The sequence below is a fragment of the Triturus cristatus genome, chromosome 2_2 (genome assembly GCF_964204655.1).
Source record: "Triturus cristatus chromosome 2_2, aTriCri1.1, whole genome shotgun sequence".
Lineage (NCBI taxonomy): Eukaryota > Metazoa > Chordata > Amphibia > Caudata > Salamandridae > Triturus > Triturus cristatus.
In genome coordinates, this window is record NC_140582.1 from 74,357,291 (window position 1) to 74,374,477 (window position 17,187).

General features: G+C 45.3%; 1 protein-coding gene across 1 annotated transcript in view; it reads left to right on the forward strand.

Moving 5' to 3' along the window:
• Positions 1–14,878, forward strand: part of LOC146861876 (alpha-2-macroglobulin-like) — a 1,085,963-nt gene extending 1,071,085 nt beyond the window's left edge. The window contains exons 36-37 of the mRNA XM_085641046.1: positions 13,029–13,070; positions 14,673–14,878. Coding sequence (XP_085497172.1) covers positions 13,029–13,070; positions 14,673–14,689 — 59 coding nt within the window. The 3' untranslated portion in view covers positions 14,690–14,878. The remainder of the gene's footprint in view (positions 1–13,028; positions 13,071–14,672) is intronic.
• The last annotated feature ends 2,309 nt before the right edge of the window (positions 14,879–17,187 follow it).

Sequence of the window (17,187 nt, forward strand, 5' to 3'; positions counted from 1 at the left end):
TATGTTGAATGTGCCACTAAGGCTTTGGAGGGTTGGTTGCTGGGAAGTAAGGTTTCAGATTTTACAGGATTGTACAATTTGATGATGAGAGAACAGATTTTAAATAACTGTCAAAACCAGCAACTGCATCAACACTTGGTTGACTCGGATCTGACCTCTCCCCAAGAATTGGGAAAGAAGGCAGACAAATGGGTCAGAACCAGGGTTAAGCAAAAGAACCAGAACCAGGGCCAAGGGAGTGATCAGAAGAAAACAGACCAGAAGGGTGGTGATCAGAAATCCAAAGACCAGAAGTCTTCAACAGGGCCCCAAACTATTACTAATGAGGGTGGGTCCCAACAACCTAAAGGGAAGAAGAAAGAAGGTCCAAAGAAACCCTGGTGCAAACATTGCAAGAATACAACTCACTGGACTAGTGATTGTAAGAAGGGTGGAGCCCCCAACCAGTAGTACGGTTAGCAGTGTTGGTCCCCAGACAAAGGGTGTAGTGGGAATCACTTTTGGAACTGAAGGAGATTCTGACCTAGACAGAACCCTTACACAGGCAGTCTTGATCTGTGATGGGGACATGGATTTGTCCCTGACTGTGAGCCCCAGTAACTTGGGCAAGTACAGACAGACTCCTTTGATTAATTCAAAAGTGGCTCAAGCCTACAGGGACACATGTGCCAGTGTCACTATGGTGACACCGGGCTTTGTGGATCCTGGACAGTACATCCCAGGTGAGAATTACCTGGTGACCAATGCCAGCAATGCCACTACTCCACATAGCGTGGCAGTTGTTAACTTCTCATGGGGAGGGGTAAATGGCCTCAAAAGGGTTGTGGTTAGTGCAGACCTCCCAGTAGAATGTTTGTTGGGCAATGACCTAGAGAGTTCTCTATGGTCAGAAGTGGAGTACAGGACACATGCAGAGATGTTAGGTATATCACCACATGTCCTTGCTGTGACCAGGTCACAGGCCAAAAAGTGCCTTACTGAACCTCAGGTCTTGGATCCTGGAACAATGGACCAAGCACCTACCAAGAAGAAGAACAGGAGGGTTAAGGCTGTGCCTTCCCCCCTGCCTACAAGTGAGGATCAGACTTCCCAGGAAGGTGATCTCGAGACCCTTGAAGGAGCTGTCCCTGAAGAGCTTGAACCTGACCAGGTTGAGTTTCTGGGGACAGGGGGACCTTCTAGGGCAGACTTGGGGCAGGCTCAGTTATCCTGTCCATCTCTTGAACCCCTCAGACAGCTGGCTGCTGCTGAGGCTGCTGGGAATGCTCAAGGTACCCATAAAGTGTATTGGGATGATGGGCTCCTTTATTCAGAGGCTAGAGACCCAAAACCTGGTGCGACCAGGAGGTTGGTTATACCTCTGCAATTTAGGGGCTTCCTTCTTACCTTGGCCCATGATATTCCTCTAGCAGGACACTTAGGCCAGAACAAGACTTGGGACAGGCTTGTCCCTCACTTTCACTGGCCTCACATGAATGAAGATACCAAGGAGTTTTGTCGCTCCTGTGTGACCTGCCAAGCCAGTGGCAAGACAGGTGGCACAACAAAGGCCCCCCTGATACCACTACCGGTGGTGGGGGTCCCCTTTGAAAGAGTGGGGATAGATATAGTGGGTCCCATGGATCCCCCCACTGCATCTGGGCACAGATTTATACTGGTGGTAGTGGATCATGCCACCAGGTATCCAGAGGCAATTCCCCTTAGGACCACGACAGCTCCTGTTGTGGCCAGGGCCTTACTGGGAGTCTTTTCCAGAGTGGGGTTTCCTAAGGAGGTGGTTTCTGACAGAGGTACAAACTTCATGTCAGGATACTTGACAGCTATGTGGAAGGAATGTGGTGTCAACTACAAGTTCACCACCCCTTATCACCCACCATGCAATGGGCTTGTTGAGCGATTTAACAAGACCCTAAAGGGTATGATCAAAGGATTACCTGAAAAGCTCAGGCGAAGATGGGACATCCTTCTACCCTGCCTTCTGTTTGCTTACAGAGAGGTCCCACAAAAAGGAGTTGGCTACAGCCCCTTTGAATTGTTATTTGGGCACCCTGTGAGAGGCCCACTGGGTTTAGTGAAGGAAGGATGGGAGTTACCTCTCAAAAAGCCTAAACAAGACATAGTGGATTATGTACTTGGTCTCCGCTCCCGGATGGCTGAGTACATGGAGAAGGCATCCAAAAACCTTGAGGCAAGCCAGGCCTTACAGAAAGCTTGGCATGACCAAAAGGCTGTCTTGGTTGAGTTTCAGCCAGGACAGAAGGTATGGGTGTTGGAGCCAGTGGCCCCAGCAGCACTCCAAGACAAATGGTCTGGACCCCATACAATCCTGGAAAAGAAGGGAGAGGTCACCTACTTGGTCGACCTAGGCACTCCCAGGAGTCCCCACAGGGTACTCCATGTTAACAGGTTAAAAGCATATGTTGACAGGGCAGACATGGGCTTGCTCATGGCTACAGACGAGGGACAGGAGGAAGAGAGTGACCCTCTCCCAGACCTGTTGTCTCAGAACCCTGAAGATGGTTCAGTTGAAGGAGTGACCCTTGGAGGCAACCTCACTGAGCATCAGCAGATTGAGTGTAGACAAGTTCTACAATCATTTCAGCATATGTTCTCGCTGATACCTAGTCAAACTGACTGGTGTACCCATGTGGTGGACACTGGTGACAGTCTTCCTGTGAAGAACAAACTTTACAGGCAACCTGACCACGTCAGGGACTGTATAAAGACTGAGGTACACAAAATGCTGGAACTGGGTGTCATTGAGCCCTCAGAGAGCCCTTGGGCTAGCCCAGTGGTTCTAGTCCCCAAACCTCACACCAAAGATGGCAAGAGAGAGATGAGGTTCTGTGTGGATTACAGAGGACTCAACGCTGTCACTAGGACAGATGCACATCCCATTCCAAGGGCAGATGAGCTCATAGATAAACTGGCTTCGGCTACGTTTTTGAGCACATTTGATTTGACAGCTGGCTATTGGCAAATCAGGTTAGCTGAGGAGTCTAAGGCCAAAACAGCATTTTCAACCCCAGGAGGGCACTACCAATTTGTGGTGATGCCCTTTGGTCTGAAGAATGCACCTGCCACCTTCCAAAGGTTGGTGAATCAAGTCCTTACTGGGTTGGATGACTTTTGCGCAGCATATCTTGATGACATTGCTGTCTTTAGCTCCACCTGGGAGGATCACCTGATCCACCTGAAGAAGGTACTTGAGGCCCTGCAAAAGGCAGGCCTCACTATCAAGGCACTAAGTGCCAGATAGGGCAGAGTAAGGTTGTGTACTTGGGCCACCTTGTAGGTGGGGGCCAAGTTCAACCACTGGAGAGCAAGATACAATCCATCAAGGACTGGTCTCCTCCAACCACCCAGACTCAAGTTCGAGCTTTCTTGGGCTTGACTGGGTACTACAGGAAGTTTGTTAAGAACTATGGGTCCATTGTGACTCCTCTTAATGATCTGACATCGAAGAAGATGCCCAAGAAGGTTCAGTGGACAGTAAGCTGTCAAAAGGCATTTGATGACCTGAAGCAGGCCATGTGCTCTGCACCTATCCTGAAAAGTCCTGACTACTCCAAAGAGTTTATTGTCCAAACTGAAGGCAGAGTGCTTGGTTATATGTGAGATGGTGCTCTGGCATGAGCTGGGCCTGTCTGCAGTGGTCGGAACAACTTCCTTCTACCGTTTCCAGATATCGCCATACCATATACTCTTAAGTGCATTATGAACCTCGCGGTTAAATGCTAACTTTGGTTTGGCTTTATCAAAACATGTCGAGTAAGGTGTCATACGAATTGGAATACTAACCCCTCACCAATTCTGGCAACGGGGTTAGCATTCCACCCTTCTAGAGGGACACGACATGTACAGATCCTGAAACCCGGGTAAAATCAGACATAGCCTCAGCTCCACAAAATGGACGCTGCCACCACAGACACAAGTCTGCCCTGCTGCTGCTGGGAGTCCTTCCAGCTTGGGAGACGTGGACAAAGGGTTTCCTGCCAGGGGATGTGCGAGCACCACCCCAGACAGGGTTTTGTGTATTGGTCAGGTAGGGCTTGAATAGAACCAGACATGCCTGAGGCTCACAAGGAGCCTCGGTGCATATGCCAGTCCAAACCGGTCCTGAGGCACACCAGTCCCGGGCCTGGGGCGAGCTGGACAAAGGATTGGGGGTGTAACCACCCCCCTTCCTGGTCCCACCCTTAGGGAGGGACCTAGCAGGTAGTCCGGCCCCTAGAATCCGCTTAAAGGTAGGAGCTGTGTCCTAAGACTTCAGACATCCTGGAATCAACTTGAAACTAAGAAGAAGACGGGAACTTCGACATTCTGCTGCACAGAAGACTGAAGGAAAATCTCCCCTATGGTCAGGGAGTGACCATCTTGCTAACGCAAGCACCAACCAGCGAATCGACGTCTGCTTTGCCGCCGCCTCCCGCCGGAGCCCGTGCCCAGAGCCCAACAAGACCTGGACCTCCAGACCTCTCACCGCCCGATCCACAGTCCCTGCAAAGAAGGAACCCGTGGAGGCACCGAGACACGTGGAGCCAGCCATCTTGAAAGACACTCGACGAGCTGCAAGCGCGACAACCGAGGTTCCCTCCAAGTTGTGCTTTGGGTCCTGAGAAGCCCAACACCCGAGCAGCATCTGCATCAAAGGTGAGCCCTCCAGCATCTCCACGATCTACGTGGGGCCCTTCTGCATTTTGCAACTCAACGCGCCTGCCCGGTCCCTGGCCCGTTGGCTAGTGGCCATTTTTGGCGACCTAACTAGAAAACTACGACGCTGGTCTGGTTGCCCCAGACTGGCCCCTGCTGCCCTCCAAAGGAGCAGCCCCTCTGACCTTGCTGGTCAGAACTACAAGCTTTCACCACTTTCCACGACTCCTGCTTTTGCCAAGGCTTGTTTGCTTCTTTCAAGTCGCCAACGCCGCCGACAGCGAGAGCCTGCGTGGGACAGCTCGTGACTCGACTCCTGGACGTCGTCGACCTTCAGGGACCACGTGGCTGCGGAGACAAGCTTCCTCTCTTCACCTGTTTGCACCCAACATCGCCTGGTACCTTCCTGGTGCCACGCCGGTCACTGGCTAGTGACTGTGAACATTGTCCCCTCTGCTTTCAGGTCTTCAACACTTCCGATCCATCCTTGGATCCACCTCATCTCTTCTGGACCGGCCGCCTGCAGCATCTTTGACGACAGGCTCCATTGAACAGATAGTCGAAACCCGACGCACTTTGAGCCCTATGCACCCGCTTCCTGTGGGTGAGGTAAAGCTGGCACTCCGGTGCACAAGTGTAGAGTAACATCTCTAATGTCTGTGTTTTAAGTCTTGAGTTCGTAGGCCACTCGGAAAACCCTTCTAGCAGTAACTTTTGAACTTTACGCACCCATTGAAAACCTATGGGAGCCCGCGTGTAACTTTCCTCACTGCACACGCGACCCGTGGACCTCCTGGTCACTAACTAAAGTTAGCTCCTTGTAGGCCCAGCGATTCTAGAGGCCCTAGGCCTTCTACCTTTCCTATTCGTGGTACTTATACCACTATTTTAGTATATGGTTCGAGTGGCCACCAGGGCCTATCCATATAAAGTGCAACTTCTGTATATTGTGATACTTCTTGTTTTAACGATTTGTGCTCCTGTGCTCATAAAGAGTCTAGGGGATACTTTGAGAAATAAATACATATATATTTTGAATATATATCTGTGTGGTGTCCTTTCATTGGTATAAAGGGGGGTTACATATGGTAAAACAGCTGCTTAACATGCCAAAACGAGTTTAGCCTGAAAGACTGCTTAGCCTACGCTACCACTAGGGCAGCTAGTCCGAAAAGGTTGACTTACAACCACACCATAAGGGTTGCTTGGCATGGTACGAGGTGGTCACTTTAACTAGTGAACATCATATACCAGGCCAACTTCTCACACCTGGTCATCAGAGCTGTCCTAGGCCATACAATATGACAGCTATGTATTATATACAAAAATGGGGGACACACACTCTCTCCAAATGTCGCAATTGGCTCAAGATATTTGGAAGGGGTTCATTCACCACAAAATCTATCTCCTAGCAGATCACCTCCCAGGTGTAAACAATTAGATTGCCGATCTTCTAAGCAGACAGAGACAGCAAATCCACGAATGGCAACTTCACCCTCAAGTTCTCCTCCAATACTTTCAAAGTTGGGGAGTCCCTCAAATAGATCTTTTTGCCACACACCAAAACGCAAAATGCCCAAACTTTGCCTCCAAGTATCCACAACCACTCTCCAAAGGCAATGCCCTACGGATAAACTGGTCATGTATATTTGCTTATGCTTTTACGCCTCTCCCACTCATTCCATTAGTGGTCCGGAAGCTCAGGCAAACATCCCTCACACTGATCCTAGTCGCTCCCACATGGGCCCATCAACCTTGGTTCATAACCCTGTTGGAGCTGTCACTAGTTCCACATCATAAACTGCACCTCACATCCAGTCTCCTCACACGGAGCCATGGAGAATTCAGACACCCTGATCCCAAACAACTGAACCTCGCGATCTGGCTCCTGAAGTCATAGAGTTGGCTATCTAAATCTCCCACCAGACTGTATGAGCATCATTAGATAGGCCAGAAGAGCATGTTATGCAGCTAAATGGAAATGTTTTGTTATCTATTGCAATAATAACAACATCAATCCGCTTGATGCTTCAATACAAAATATAATTTGTTATTTGCAGCAGTCAGGGTTAGCCTACACCTCTATCCGACCTCATCTCGCTCCAATAGCTGCATACCTACAAAATAGGCAGTATTTATCTCTTTTTAGAGTGCCAGTAATCAAAGCTTTCATGGAAGGACTTAAAAGAGTTATCCCACCAAGACTTCCACCTGCCCCAGCGTGGAATCTTAACATCGTCCTCACAAGACTATTGGGCCCACCCTTTGAACCCATGCATAAATGTGGATTACAGTTTCTCTCCTGGAAAACCGTATTCCAGAGTGGGTGAACTACAGGCACTAACCATAGAAGAACCTTTTTTCCAACTGCACAGAGACTAAGGGGTTCTTCGTACTAACCCCAAGTTTCTACCTAAGGTAGTTTCTGCCTTTCGCATTAATCAGTCGGTTGAGCTACCTGTATTCTTTCCTCAACCTGATTCAGAGCCCTTTTATATTTAATTGAAAGAACAAAATCATTTTGTAAAACTAAACAACTGTTCTTTGCTTTTGCAACACCACACAAGGGCAATCCCATATCCAAGTCAGGTATTGCCAGATGAAATGTCAAATGCATTCAGACTTGTTCTGCAAAAGCAAAAAGAACATTAACAATACCCACTAGAGCGCATTCCACTAGCAAAATAGGGGCTACTATGGCTTTCTTAGGAAACATCTCCATAGTTGACATTTGAAAGGCTGCAACATGGTCTACATCACACACATTCACCAAGCACTATTGTGTAGATGTGTTAGCCAGACACAAGCTAATGTGGGCCAGGCAGCACTCTTTCACACAACTCCAACAGCTACAGGTTAGCCACTGCTTTGGGAGAATACTGATGTATAGTCTATGCAAAGCATGTGATCTACAGCTCACATGACTCGAACGGATAATGGTACTTACCCAGTAAGCATCTGTTCTTGGCTTGTACAGCTGTAGATTCACATGCACCCATCCACCTCCCCAGGTACCTGTATCTGTTGCAGTTCTCTCTTACTGTATATGCACACGCATGGACATCTCTATTCTTTGCTTACTAACTCCATTCTCACCCTTTGCGGGAAAACAATCTAACAATGGAGTCGATGCCCATGCGCACTATCACCGAAAGGAGGAGTCACCTACCTCATGACTGGAAATTCTTCTTCGATCAAAAACAACTTGCAAACATCCAGACCCAACACTTGATGGCAGGAGTATGCAAAGCATGTGAATCTACAGGTGTACATGCCAAGAACAGAGGCTTACTGGGTAAGTAACATTATCCTTATTAAGATCTAGCATTTGCCAGAATACCCGCACTTGCAAAGTGTAGAGAGGCCCTGAAAAAAACAACAATGTGATATGCTAGAGCAACACTTGTTGCTGTGGCTGTTATTTCGTTAGTCATGCAGAGGCATTTTATATATTTTTAAATATCTTTTTTATTGATTTTAGTAATCGCATTTACTTCCTCTTGAGTGGCGGGTGGTGATATTTAAAAGTTCTGGATGAGTGACCTGTGGCGAGTAAGCATAGAGACCGAGCCTGACCATCATAAGGGGGGATTCGATGGGGTTCTCCCCCGAGAATATTTTGGAAAAAGAGTTGCCAAACGGTGCATTTTCAAGCAAATTTTAGAAAGCAAGAAGGTTAATAAGGCAGTTGTGAAAGTGTAGTTATGAGTATGACATCAATAAAGAGATTTCATATGATAATGATGTAGGTAGTTGCTTATTCAGTATAACCACCAAACTTCATAACAGACTTTGAGATAACAATGCTGAGTAACTCACAGATTTCTTTATTTATTGATATACCTTTACAAATGAAATCTACTGAGGATATACAAGAGACAGCAAGGAATAAACATTAAAAGGCAGTAGGACACCCTAAAAGGCACTGTAAGTTTCATTCCGAGGATGAAGAAATATGATCACATCACCCCCATCCTGATGAGGGAACTCCATTATCTCACCTTGCTGGTAGTAGTGCTGATTGACACTCAGCTGCTTTGGGTGATCGCACAGGACATGGGACTGATTAACTACGCGGCAACGAAAGAGGGGACAATAAAATGTGGCTCAATCAACATACTCCATGGAAAAAAAGATGTCTACTAGGGCTATCCTTTGACTGTGTTTCTGGTACCATATTAAAGAGACGGAAGACGGGCAAACTGTGCCAGCCCCCCATCACAGTACCAGACCACCTCAATTATAAACACGCATATACAGTGCATATTATTAGTTACTCAAGTTATGCTTTGATCTATGCTATATTCAATAGAGCTAGAATTTCCAGACTACAAAGGATACACAAAATTCTCAGTAAGCATTGCTGCCAACTTAGGGCACAAATAACATTTGTGTCATCAACAGATGGCTTTTTGTGGTGGGTTTGTTCACAGTTTGCTGAAATACAGGGCACAGTGGACACACACGATTCTAGCAACAATTTTGTACATGTTATTTCTGTTTCGTCACATGATTAGCACTCTATAACTTGCTAAAAATGACAAATATGGTAAATACGGTTGACCTAGAAGTCATGGTATGTAATCAATGCTCTAGCTTGGCACATAGTGGAAGTTACGGGCCTTCTTTGGCGACTGAAGTTTCAATTTATAGGGTGGCAAAAGCCACAGGTATCCATGCTCCAGACAAGAGACGGACACAAAGGCACATTGATCGTAAAGGTGGAGTGACATAGGAAAGGAAGGTTTAAACCAACCCTACAACTGTTCCATACACACAATTATTATTAGTGATGACCCGACCAAACCACCAACCACACTGAATGTTACTGAATCCAACCTCACCTCGCTTCTCCTCCCCATCACCACTAAACACTTGCCGAGAAACCATTGCTGCCTTCCTTTATCCAGTTCCACTTCCACATAATATACACAATAATGACAATATTACATTTTTACACAATAATTTGTGCCACCTATTTTTGTTCAGGGTTAAGTGGCCCTGGCTGGCTATTAGTGACCCAAGTCCACTGACTGTCCACTCGACTGCGGAGTCGGATCTTCGTGGTGGTGATCACAGTCACACACAAGGCTCGATTCGGGCCTGTCTGGCCACAGCAGCTGTAAGGTCACAGGTGTGGTTTGACTCCATCCTGCTCGCTCTCCAAGAGGGGGAAGATAGAGAGTCAGGCAGTGGGCAAGCATCAGCCCAATAACGGAAGAAATGGACAATCACTGCATTGCTTGATAATAAGCCATTACAGCGATTGGTCATTACTTTGTGAGCAGAACCTCTCACCCCTCAGCGCAATGTGCACAAACAGAGAACCAGAAGCCTAGACTAGGCCCCAGCAAATGTGTCTCTCAGTCCTGACACTGATCCCTTGCTGTTAGACAGCATAAGAGCAGAGCCAGTATTGGCCTGAGTAGGCAAACTCACCACTCATTAAGAGACTGGGGTTCTGCGCCTTTGAGCAACCCCCACTCACTAATGTACAGAGCGGAGAACCCTCTAGTGCGCATGTTTGGCTGGCCGGAGAAAGGCAGCCATTCAACCCGACATGCGCACTGTTTGGCCTTGGTGCTGTGCGCTCACGGCCTGTGACCCATGTGTGCCTGCCTATCAACTTAATTGAAGCCCCATCCCCCTTGAGAGCCACTGCCGTGCCTGCGGCTGAATGCTGACTCGCGAGTTTTGTATTTTTTTGCTCTTTTTATTCCATTGCAAGGCGAAGTTTCTTAATTAATATTTTGAAAAGGGCCAATCTGATTCAAGCTAAACCAGCGCTACTATTTTTACAAAGGGCAGCTGAACCATTGACTTTGTGCTGTATATTGAATTTTATTAAAGTCGCAATGAGATTGAGACTAACTAAAGGACAGGCTTAAACTGTGATGCCAAGAAGCTATGTACTCCTCATGTGATATGCTTTCCTCTTCTCATCAAAAGTTCTCATGATGTTGATTTAATTGTCTTTTTAAAATTCTGTATTGTGTATATATGCTTTTATGGTGTTTTTAACAACCAAATAAAGAACTATTGATTGATTGATTGACTCGCGAGTCACGCTTTTTTGAATCAGTGTCCATTATTATAAGTTTTCTTTACTGTGTATATTTATTCACATGTACAGAGGTCCAGGGGGACAAATATCAGTGGGGCAACGCCCCAATGCTGGAACCGCCCTTGTTCCTCTCTGTCAGTACATGATACATGCAGTAATGCAGCCATGCAGGGGCTTCATTGTACAGAATTTCTGACATTTTAGACTGTGATTGTGTTACAAGGAGTGCATGTTGTCTACATTAATAGCATCTCTGTTGACTAAATTTAACAAATCGATATTCATTGCAGAAGTTAACTTTGAAACAATATAAACGTATTAACTAGTCCTTCCCAATCAGGGCGCTTCCATCTTGCAAGTCGAATATCCCTCCCTCATGTCTTGTTCGATCCGCACCCACCCCGTCATCAGTCGTTGTTCAGCAGTCTACTTCCCTTGCTGAGTGTGTAGTGCTGGCCAATGTGGTGTTCGACGCAGGAGATTGTGATTCCAGTGTCTTTCCCTCCTGTCTAGTATGGTTGGCAGTGAGGGTCGCAGGTCTACGTCTTAGGACACATTGTTCTTCCATTGGCAGGGCATACTCCTCTGCTGTTGTCCGCTTTATAATTTCCTCCTACCATCTGTCTTGTTGCGAGCCATCTGGTGAAGATCACTCGTCTGGTCAGCAACAGTGCCCTTCTCCACCCCCTCGGTCAGTAAATTTGGAGCCCACCTTACTAGTCGAGGTTCTGAGTTAAAGGCCCAGCAAACTGCTCTCTAATGTTTTGAGTCTTGGGTGATGCATGACCTCTGCCTATTCTTGTGTCGGTTGGCACCAGTAGGCAGAGATAGTCGGGCAGCCCGACACCATGTGAAGGATTCTGGAATTGATCATGGAGCTTTGGGGGCATGTAAAGGCAATTTATATTGATAATATTTTCCCAACATTTCTGTTGCTAACGCCATCTTATGTGTTCCGGTGGTTGGTGTTCTATCACAAAACTACCAACATATTGTATCCAGAAAATTGATAATTACAACATTATTAAGGTAAGGATATATAGGTAAGGATAGTTGTATTGATATTTGTAACTCTAAAGCTATTTATCTTGATATATAGGTATATACTTAAGGTACATCCAAATGGAGCTAAGAACAGTAATTCCATACTCACCAATGTATAAGTAGATTTATGATATTATGTAATCAGTGTTCTGGATTTGAAATTTTGGCTGATATTTTGGCACTTATATTGTAACATACATCTGGATTGTCACTATTATAATCCTGCATGGTGTGATTGCTATTATGGTCATATCTGATGTGGTCACTACTGCACTAACAATTAAAGTCATTAGCAGCTCAGTACTTTATTCGTTGTTCAGAAGTAGTTCTAATTATTGAACAAGTTAGAGACCCCTGTGCTAGAGTCTAGCGTCTCTTCATTTTTAAGAACTAAAAATCACATTTTGAAAAGCTCCAACCTTCCCATTAAAATTTAAATTTCGATGTTTGTAAATATCTATGCTAGATAATTAAATAGAATATTTCCTAATGTGTGCATGTGCTGTATAATTGTTTCTGTAGAAATTTCTTACACTGGGGTCCCCATCTTCCAGTAGTAATTCAGTTGGGGCAACATAAGTCAGCCAGTTCAGTTCACAATCATTGGACTGAATGGTTCTACTAAGCAGCAATTTCCTAGTCCAACAAGCACATGCAGTTCCATTGGGAAAGGCTGCAGTGTGGAAGATGATCACATGTATATATTCTAGCACTTCTCATGGCCACCAGCAGTGGGGAGATGGGCCATGGTACAGAGTGCAGAAAGAAATCCCTGGTTAAAATAAGTGGCCTCTTTCACTTAGTGTGAATGAGTGCACAAAAACAGGTAGGTGTTGGTAAATAGTACCAGGAAGATATTTTCACCAAAAACACACGTAGGGCAGATGTTTGCTGAGTTCATGGCGATCTACAATCTATGACGAGCTGCATAAATAGAAAGTTCTGCACAATGTTGCCAAAATATTGGCATGGGCGTTCTGGGTTGAGAGCCGCACAAATTGAAACCACCCAATGCTGCACTAGTATGATTCGAAATAATGTGTCTTACAAAATGAAATACATGTTAAGAAAAGAGTAGGGATTTTTGATCGATAGGTTGAGTATTTAAATAGCGTAATATATCTCATTCGTTATTACTTAATTATTTTTTTCTATACAAAATAAAATGCTTTCAAATTACACTGCAGTAAGTGCAATTAAGGCTACTGTGTAGGTTTATGCTATTAACTATATCAATAAATCTCTCTCATTCTTGCTTTTGTTTTAGCTGAGTACGCGATCGTAGAGTACAGCGCCCCCTGTGGTACAGGTAAGAAGTGGGAATGTTCTTTAATCAACAGCAGCAAATCATGAATAGCATTGGAAAAGACCATGAGCAGTAGTTTAAGCAGGCGCCATGTCACGGGCCCATGGGCTGCACCATCTACACACCCAGATCTGCACGAGCACCTGGGTTTGCAGCCACTATCACTGACCTATGTAGTTACTGGCTCATGCACAACTCTGACAGAGCTCCTTATGCATAATCTGCATAATCACCCATATTCCCTTACATTCATCCACTAGTACCTACACATAACTATACTTTGCTACTCTGGTATTGAGACACACACTGTGCAAGTGTATCAATCCTGTCTGGGTATATCCCTTTCAGTTCCTGCTGGTGCCTTGCATATAACTGCATCACCATTGGTTCTGTGATTATTTGTGATTCGCATTGTGCTATACTGCACACACATGCTTGTTTGTACATCTTGACCTAGGAACGAACCAAGGACGATTTATTGTGTCTTTTGTATATCTTTTTATTTTTATATACACACACTTAGCACTGCGTCATCTGCACTTTGTATGTGTCACACTACTTTTCGCATTTGTATTGTAGGAGAATACACAACAGCAACAGAAACCTTTCCACTCTCAATATCTGTTTTATGCAACCCAAATGGGAACATTCCATTAGGCTGCCAAAATAATACATTCAGTGTGGGTTTCCCCTGATTTATATTTAGAGGATTCCGTTTAGTTACAAAGAGCCCCACAGTGGACTGTGTTCATATAACGTTGCATATAACTAGGCCTGTGCGTACAATTCTGCTCCGCACACAGAGTTTGCAAAGTTTTGCCCACTTCTTGTAGAGAGCGGATTTCCGAAAAACTTAGCGTAGTGGCGCGAAGCGGAGTTTTCCCTCTCGTTAACGTTGGCGAGCTCAAGCAAGGAAAATCGTACTCTAGACCACCTCCCGGCAAGATTTCTCAACGTGGGCAGTCGCAGCAGGTCGCTACAGCTTGCATTGAGAAACCTGCCGTTTGCATTGGGGAAGCTGCTGCTCGAGCAGAACATCTACTTGAGCGACAGAAAAAAGCAGCACCCTCTTGCGCTGCGCGTTGTGCCTTTTGTATTGATTTTTCAGCACGGGACAAAGATCCGGTGCAAGAAATCAGTGCGAGCAGCGTTACTTACGACACTCCGCGGAGGGCGGTGGAGTTTTTATAGCACTTCACAAAGTTTTGCGTAGCAGAACTCCGCCCAGGTCTACATTTAACTGCATCATTGTTTCGATCACAATCTTTCTCATTAATGGTTATGGTGGACTCCATGTTGGGCCAGGTGTTATTATTTGAAGGTAACTGATTTGACAGGTTTTATATTTCTCTCTCAAACTATATTACGCCACTGGTCTATCAGGAATAAACAAATGCAAAAATATATAGTATGAGTGTTTAATATCTTTGTTAGAGTACTTTTTGTACTCCTACATCTAAGCTAGGAACCATGAGGTCTTCCTAGTTTGCATTGTGCACTCCTAGTAAAGTCTTCACCATACCATCTATACATGCTCAGACTCTTGAATACCTTTCTCTTTTCTTGAATATAATATACTGACACATTCTTTTCTTATGACTACAGAAAAGCAGAAGAAGTAAGGACTGGATAATGGAAGGATGTCCATCCACAGACAGAACAAAAACCTCTCCATCTTTAAAGAGTTAAACATGTGCAAAACCACTTCCACAAAACAATATTTTATTTTAAGCACCAGTCAGTGAATGTCAAAGTTGTATGATGACAAGAGATCAACAGGCTTTATCAATAAATGAATGGATAACATAAGAGTGCTGGCTGAAGCCTTTTTATTTGTTTACATGGAGGAGAGCTGTAATGAACGAGATTTGAAAATTCTTCACAGACAATGTGTACACTAAAATGGGCTTGTTGCAATGAGTTGGAGCTACCGAAGTCCACCAAGACCGCTATTGAGGGAGGCGCACTTGAAGATTTCCTCATTCAGTCTGTTTATAGGGAATGCCAATGAAGTCCATAAGATGCATCCAGCAGGCTACTAAGGCCGTTAATAAGTGAGAATTTATTGAATTTTGTTACGCCACAGGACCTGGCATATATGCGCCCTGAGCTTGTGAATGTGGGGGGGTGATTCGCAAACACTGTGGCATTTGAGGCTGTTAATGTGTCAGGCCACTTGAACTCTGATCCATATCACAGATGCGCTCTATCATTATGAATATGCTGTCCCCTCTACAGTCGCAATCACACATCTGACCGGTGCACAGCACTTTGGTGAAAGGCAGGCCAGCTGTTTAGGTCCACCAGTACTCCTTTCACTGTGTGCAAGTGTCAATCGTCCAACATTTGAAGGGCGGGGGGAGGCACAGATCCCTCTGCAGAAGGTTACAGTAGTGACTGCAACTGCCTACAAGGGGGTATAATGGGGATCCATAGGAACATCTTTCCCCCTGCCAAGAGGTGCACAGACAGAGCACCACCTTTTTGTGGCTCACAATCAGTGCGCCCCTTAACAGCTTTTTAGCCTCTGAATCTGCTTCTATAATGCTGTATAAATGCAGAGGCAAATTGTTTTCTCATTTGCATGGGGTCACATCCCATGCAAAGGAGGGAACCTCCCACTGAGATTGCGCGAGTGTTACATTTGCTCTTGCGCCATCTGTGTTATGAAAGGGGCCCCTTCTGTCCCACCAAAAGGACATGAAGGTGCAAAAATTAGGCCCGCACACTACTTGCAGACCTGGGGAAGTGTTAGAAATGGGGGTCTCTAATTGGATGTTACACTTGTAAAAGGTTACAAGGCTGCTTAAATAATAACCTATGGGAGAGCTAGGCCTTGCAATAGTGAAAAACGAAATTGGCAGTATTCCACTATCAGGACATGAAAACCACACCAGTACATATCCTACCTTTCACATACACTGCATCCTGCCCATGGAGCTACCTTGGGCCTATGTTAGGGGTGCCTTACATGTAATAAAAGGGAAGGCTTGGGCCTTGCAAGTGGGTGCACTTGCAAGGTCGACATGGCAGCTTAAATCTGCACTCACAAACACTGCTGTGGCAGGTCTAAAACATGGTTCCAGAGCTACTCATATGGATGGAACAACCAGTGCTGCTAGCCCACCAGTAGCACTTTACTGGGGTCTTACCAGTAAATCAAATATGTAAATCGTGGATAACCAATTATAATCAAAAATTACGCAGGGAGCACTTTCACTTTTGCACTGCTCTGCAGTGGTAAAGTGCCCAGAGTTCTAAAACCAGCAAAAATGAAATGCAACACACAGTCAGAAACAGGAGGTCAGAGGCAAAACATACAGGCGAAAAACACGCCGAAGAGGCCAGGTTTAAGAGGCAGATTTGATATTATGGCCCTAAAGCTGTCAGCAAGGGAAATCTGCTCTATTACAGAAGCCATATCATGAACAGCCGCCCTAGCTCAGTGCAAATCGGAGTGCCTGCTTTTTAGGTCTCGCCTGAGCCAGCGCATACGCTGATCGGCAAGACATTTAGTGTGTTAGACTCTCTGTGTCCTTCGTGGCGATTGATGGTCTATTGAGTGATGCTCAATTGAATTTTTTGATACAATCCATCTTATTATTGAGGGACTCTCTGTTAAAGATGATGAAGCTACTTATTTGTTGGGTGTTGATGAGTACGAGCCACTTTGAAGAATGCTAGACGACGAGTAAGGATTCTTTCAAGTGGATTAAAAGAGTTGAGGAAACAATTAAAGTTAATAATTAAGACCATATTGAAGTTAATGAGGCCATTATGGCTGTTTATGAATGAAACTCTGTTGTTTTCAATAAAGCCAAGGAGTGAATCACTATTTAAATACACGAGCCGACAGAGATCAGCATTGAGTGAAACTACACTTAGCACCAGATCGCACTCGATGGCAAGTGCAAGGGCTTCAATCAAAGCCAGGGCAATATTTGCATGACTCATATTTCCCCCATTGCTAAAATGAGCTCCATTTGTATTTGCACCCGTTTTAGCACCACCACCCTATCTAAATGACAAAGGGATCAACCACATGTGATAAGAGTGGTTAAACCTCAGAGTGTGAAAGTTCTGACAAGGAGGAATAGAGACTGACTGGCTGCTCTTTTTT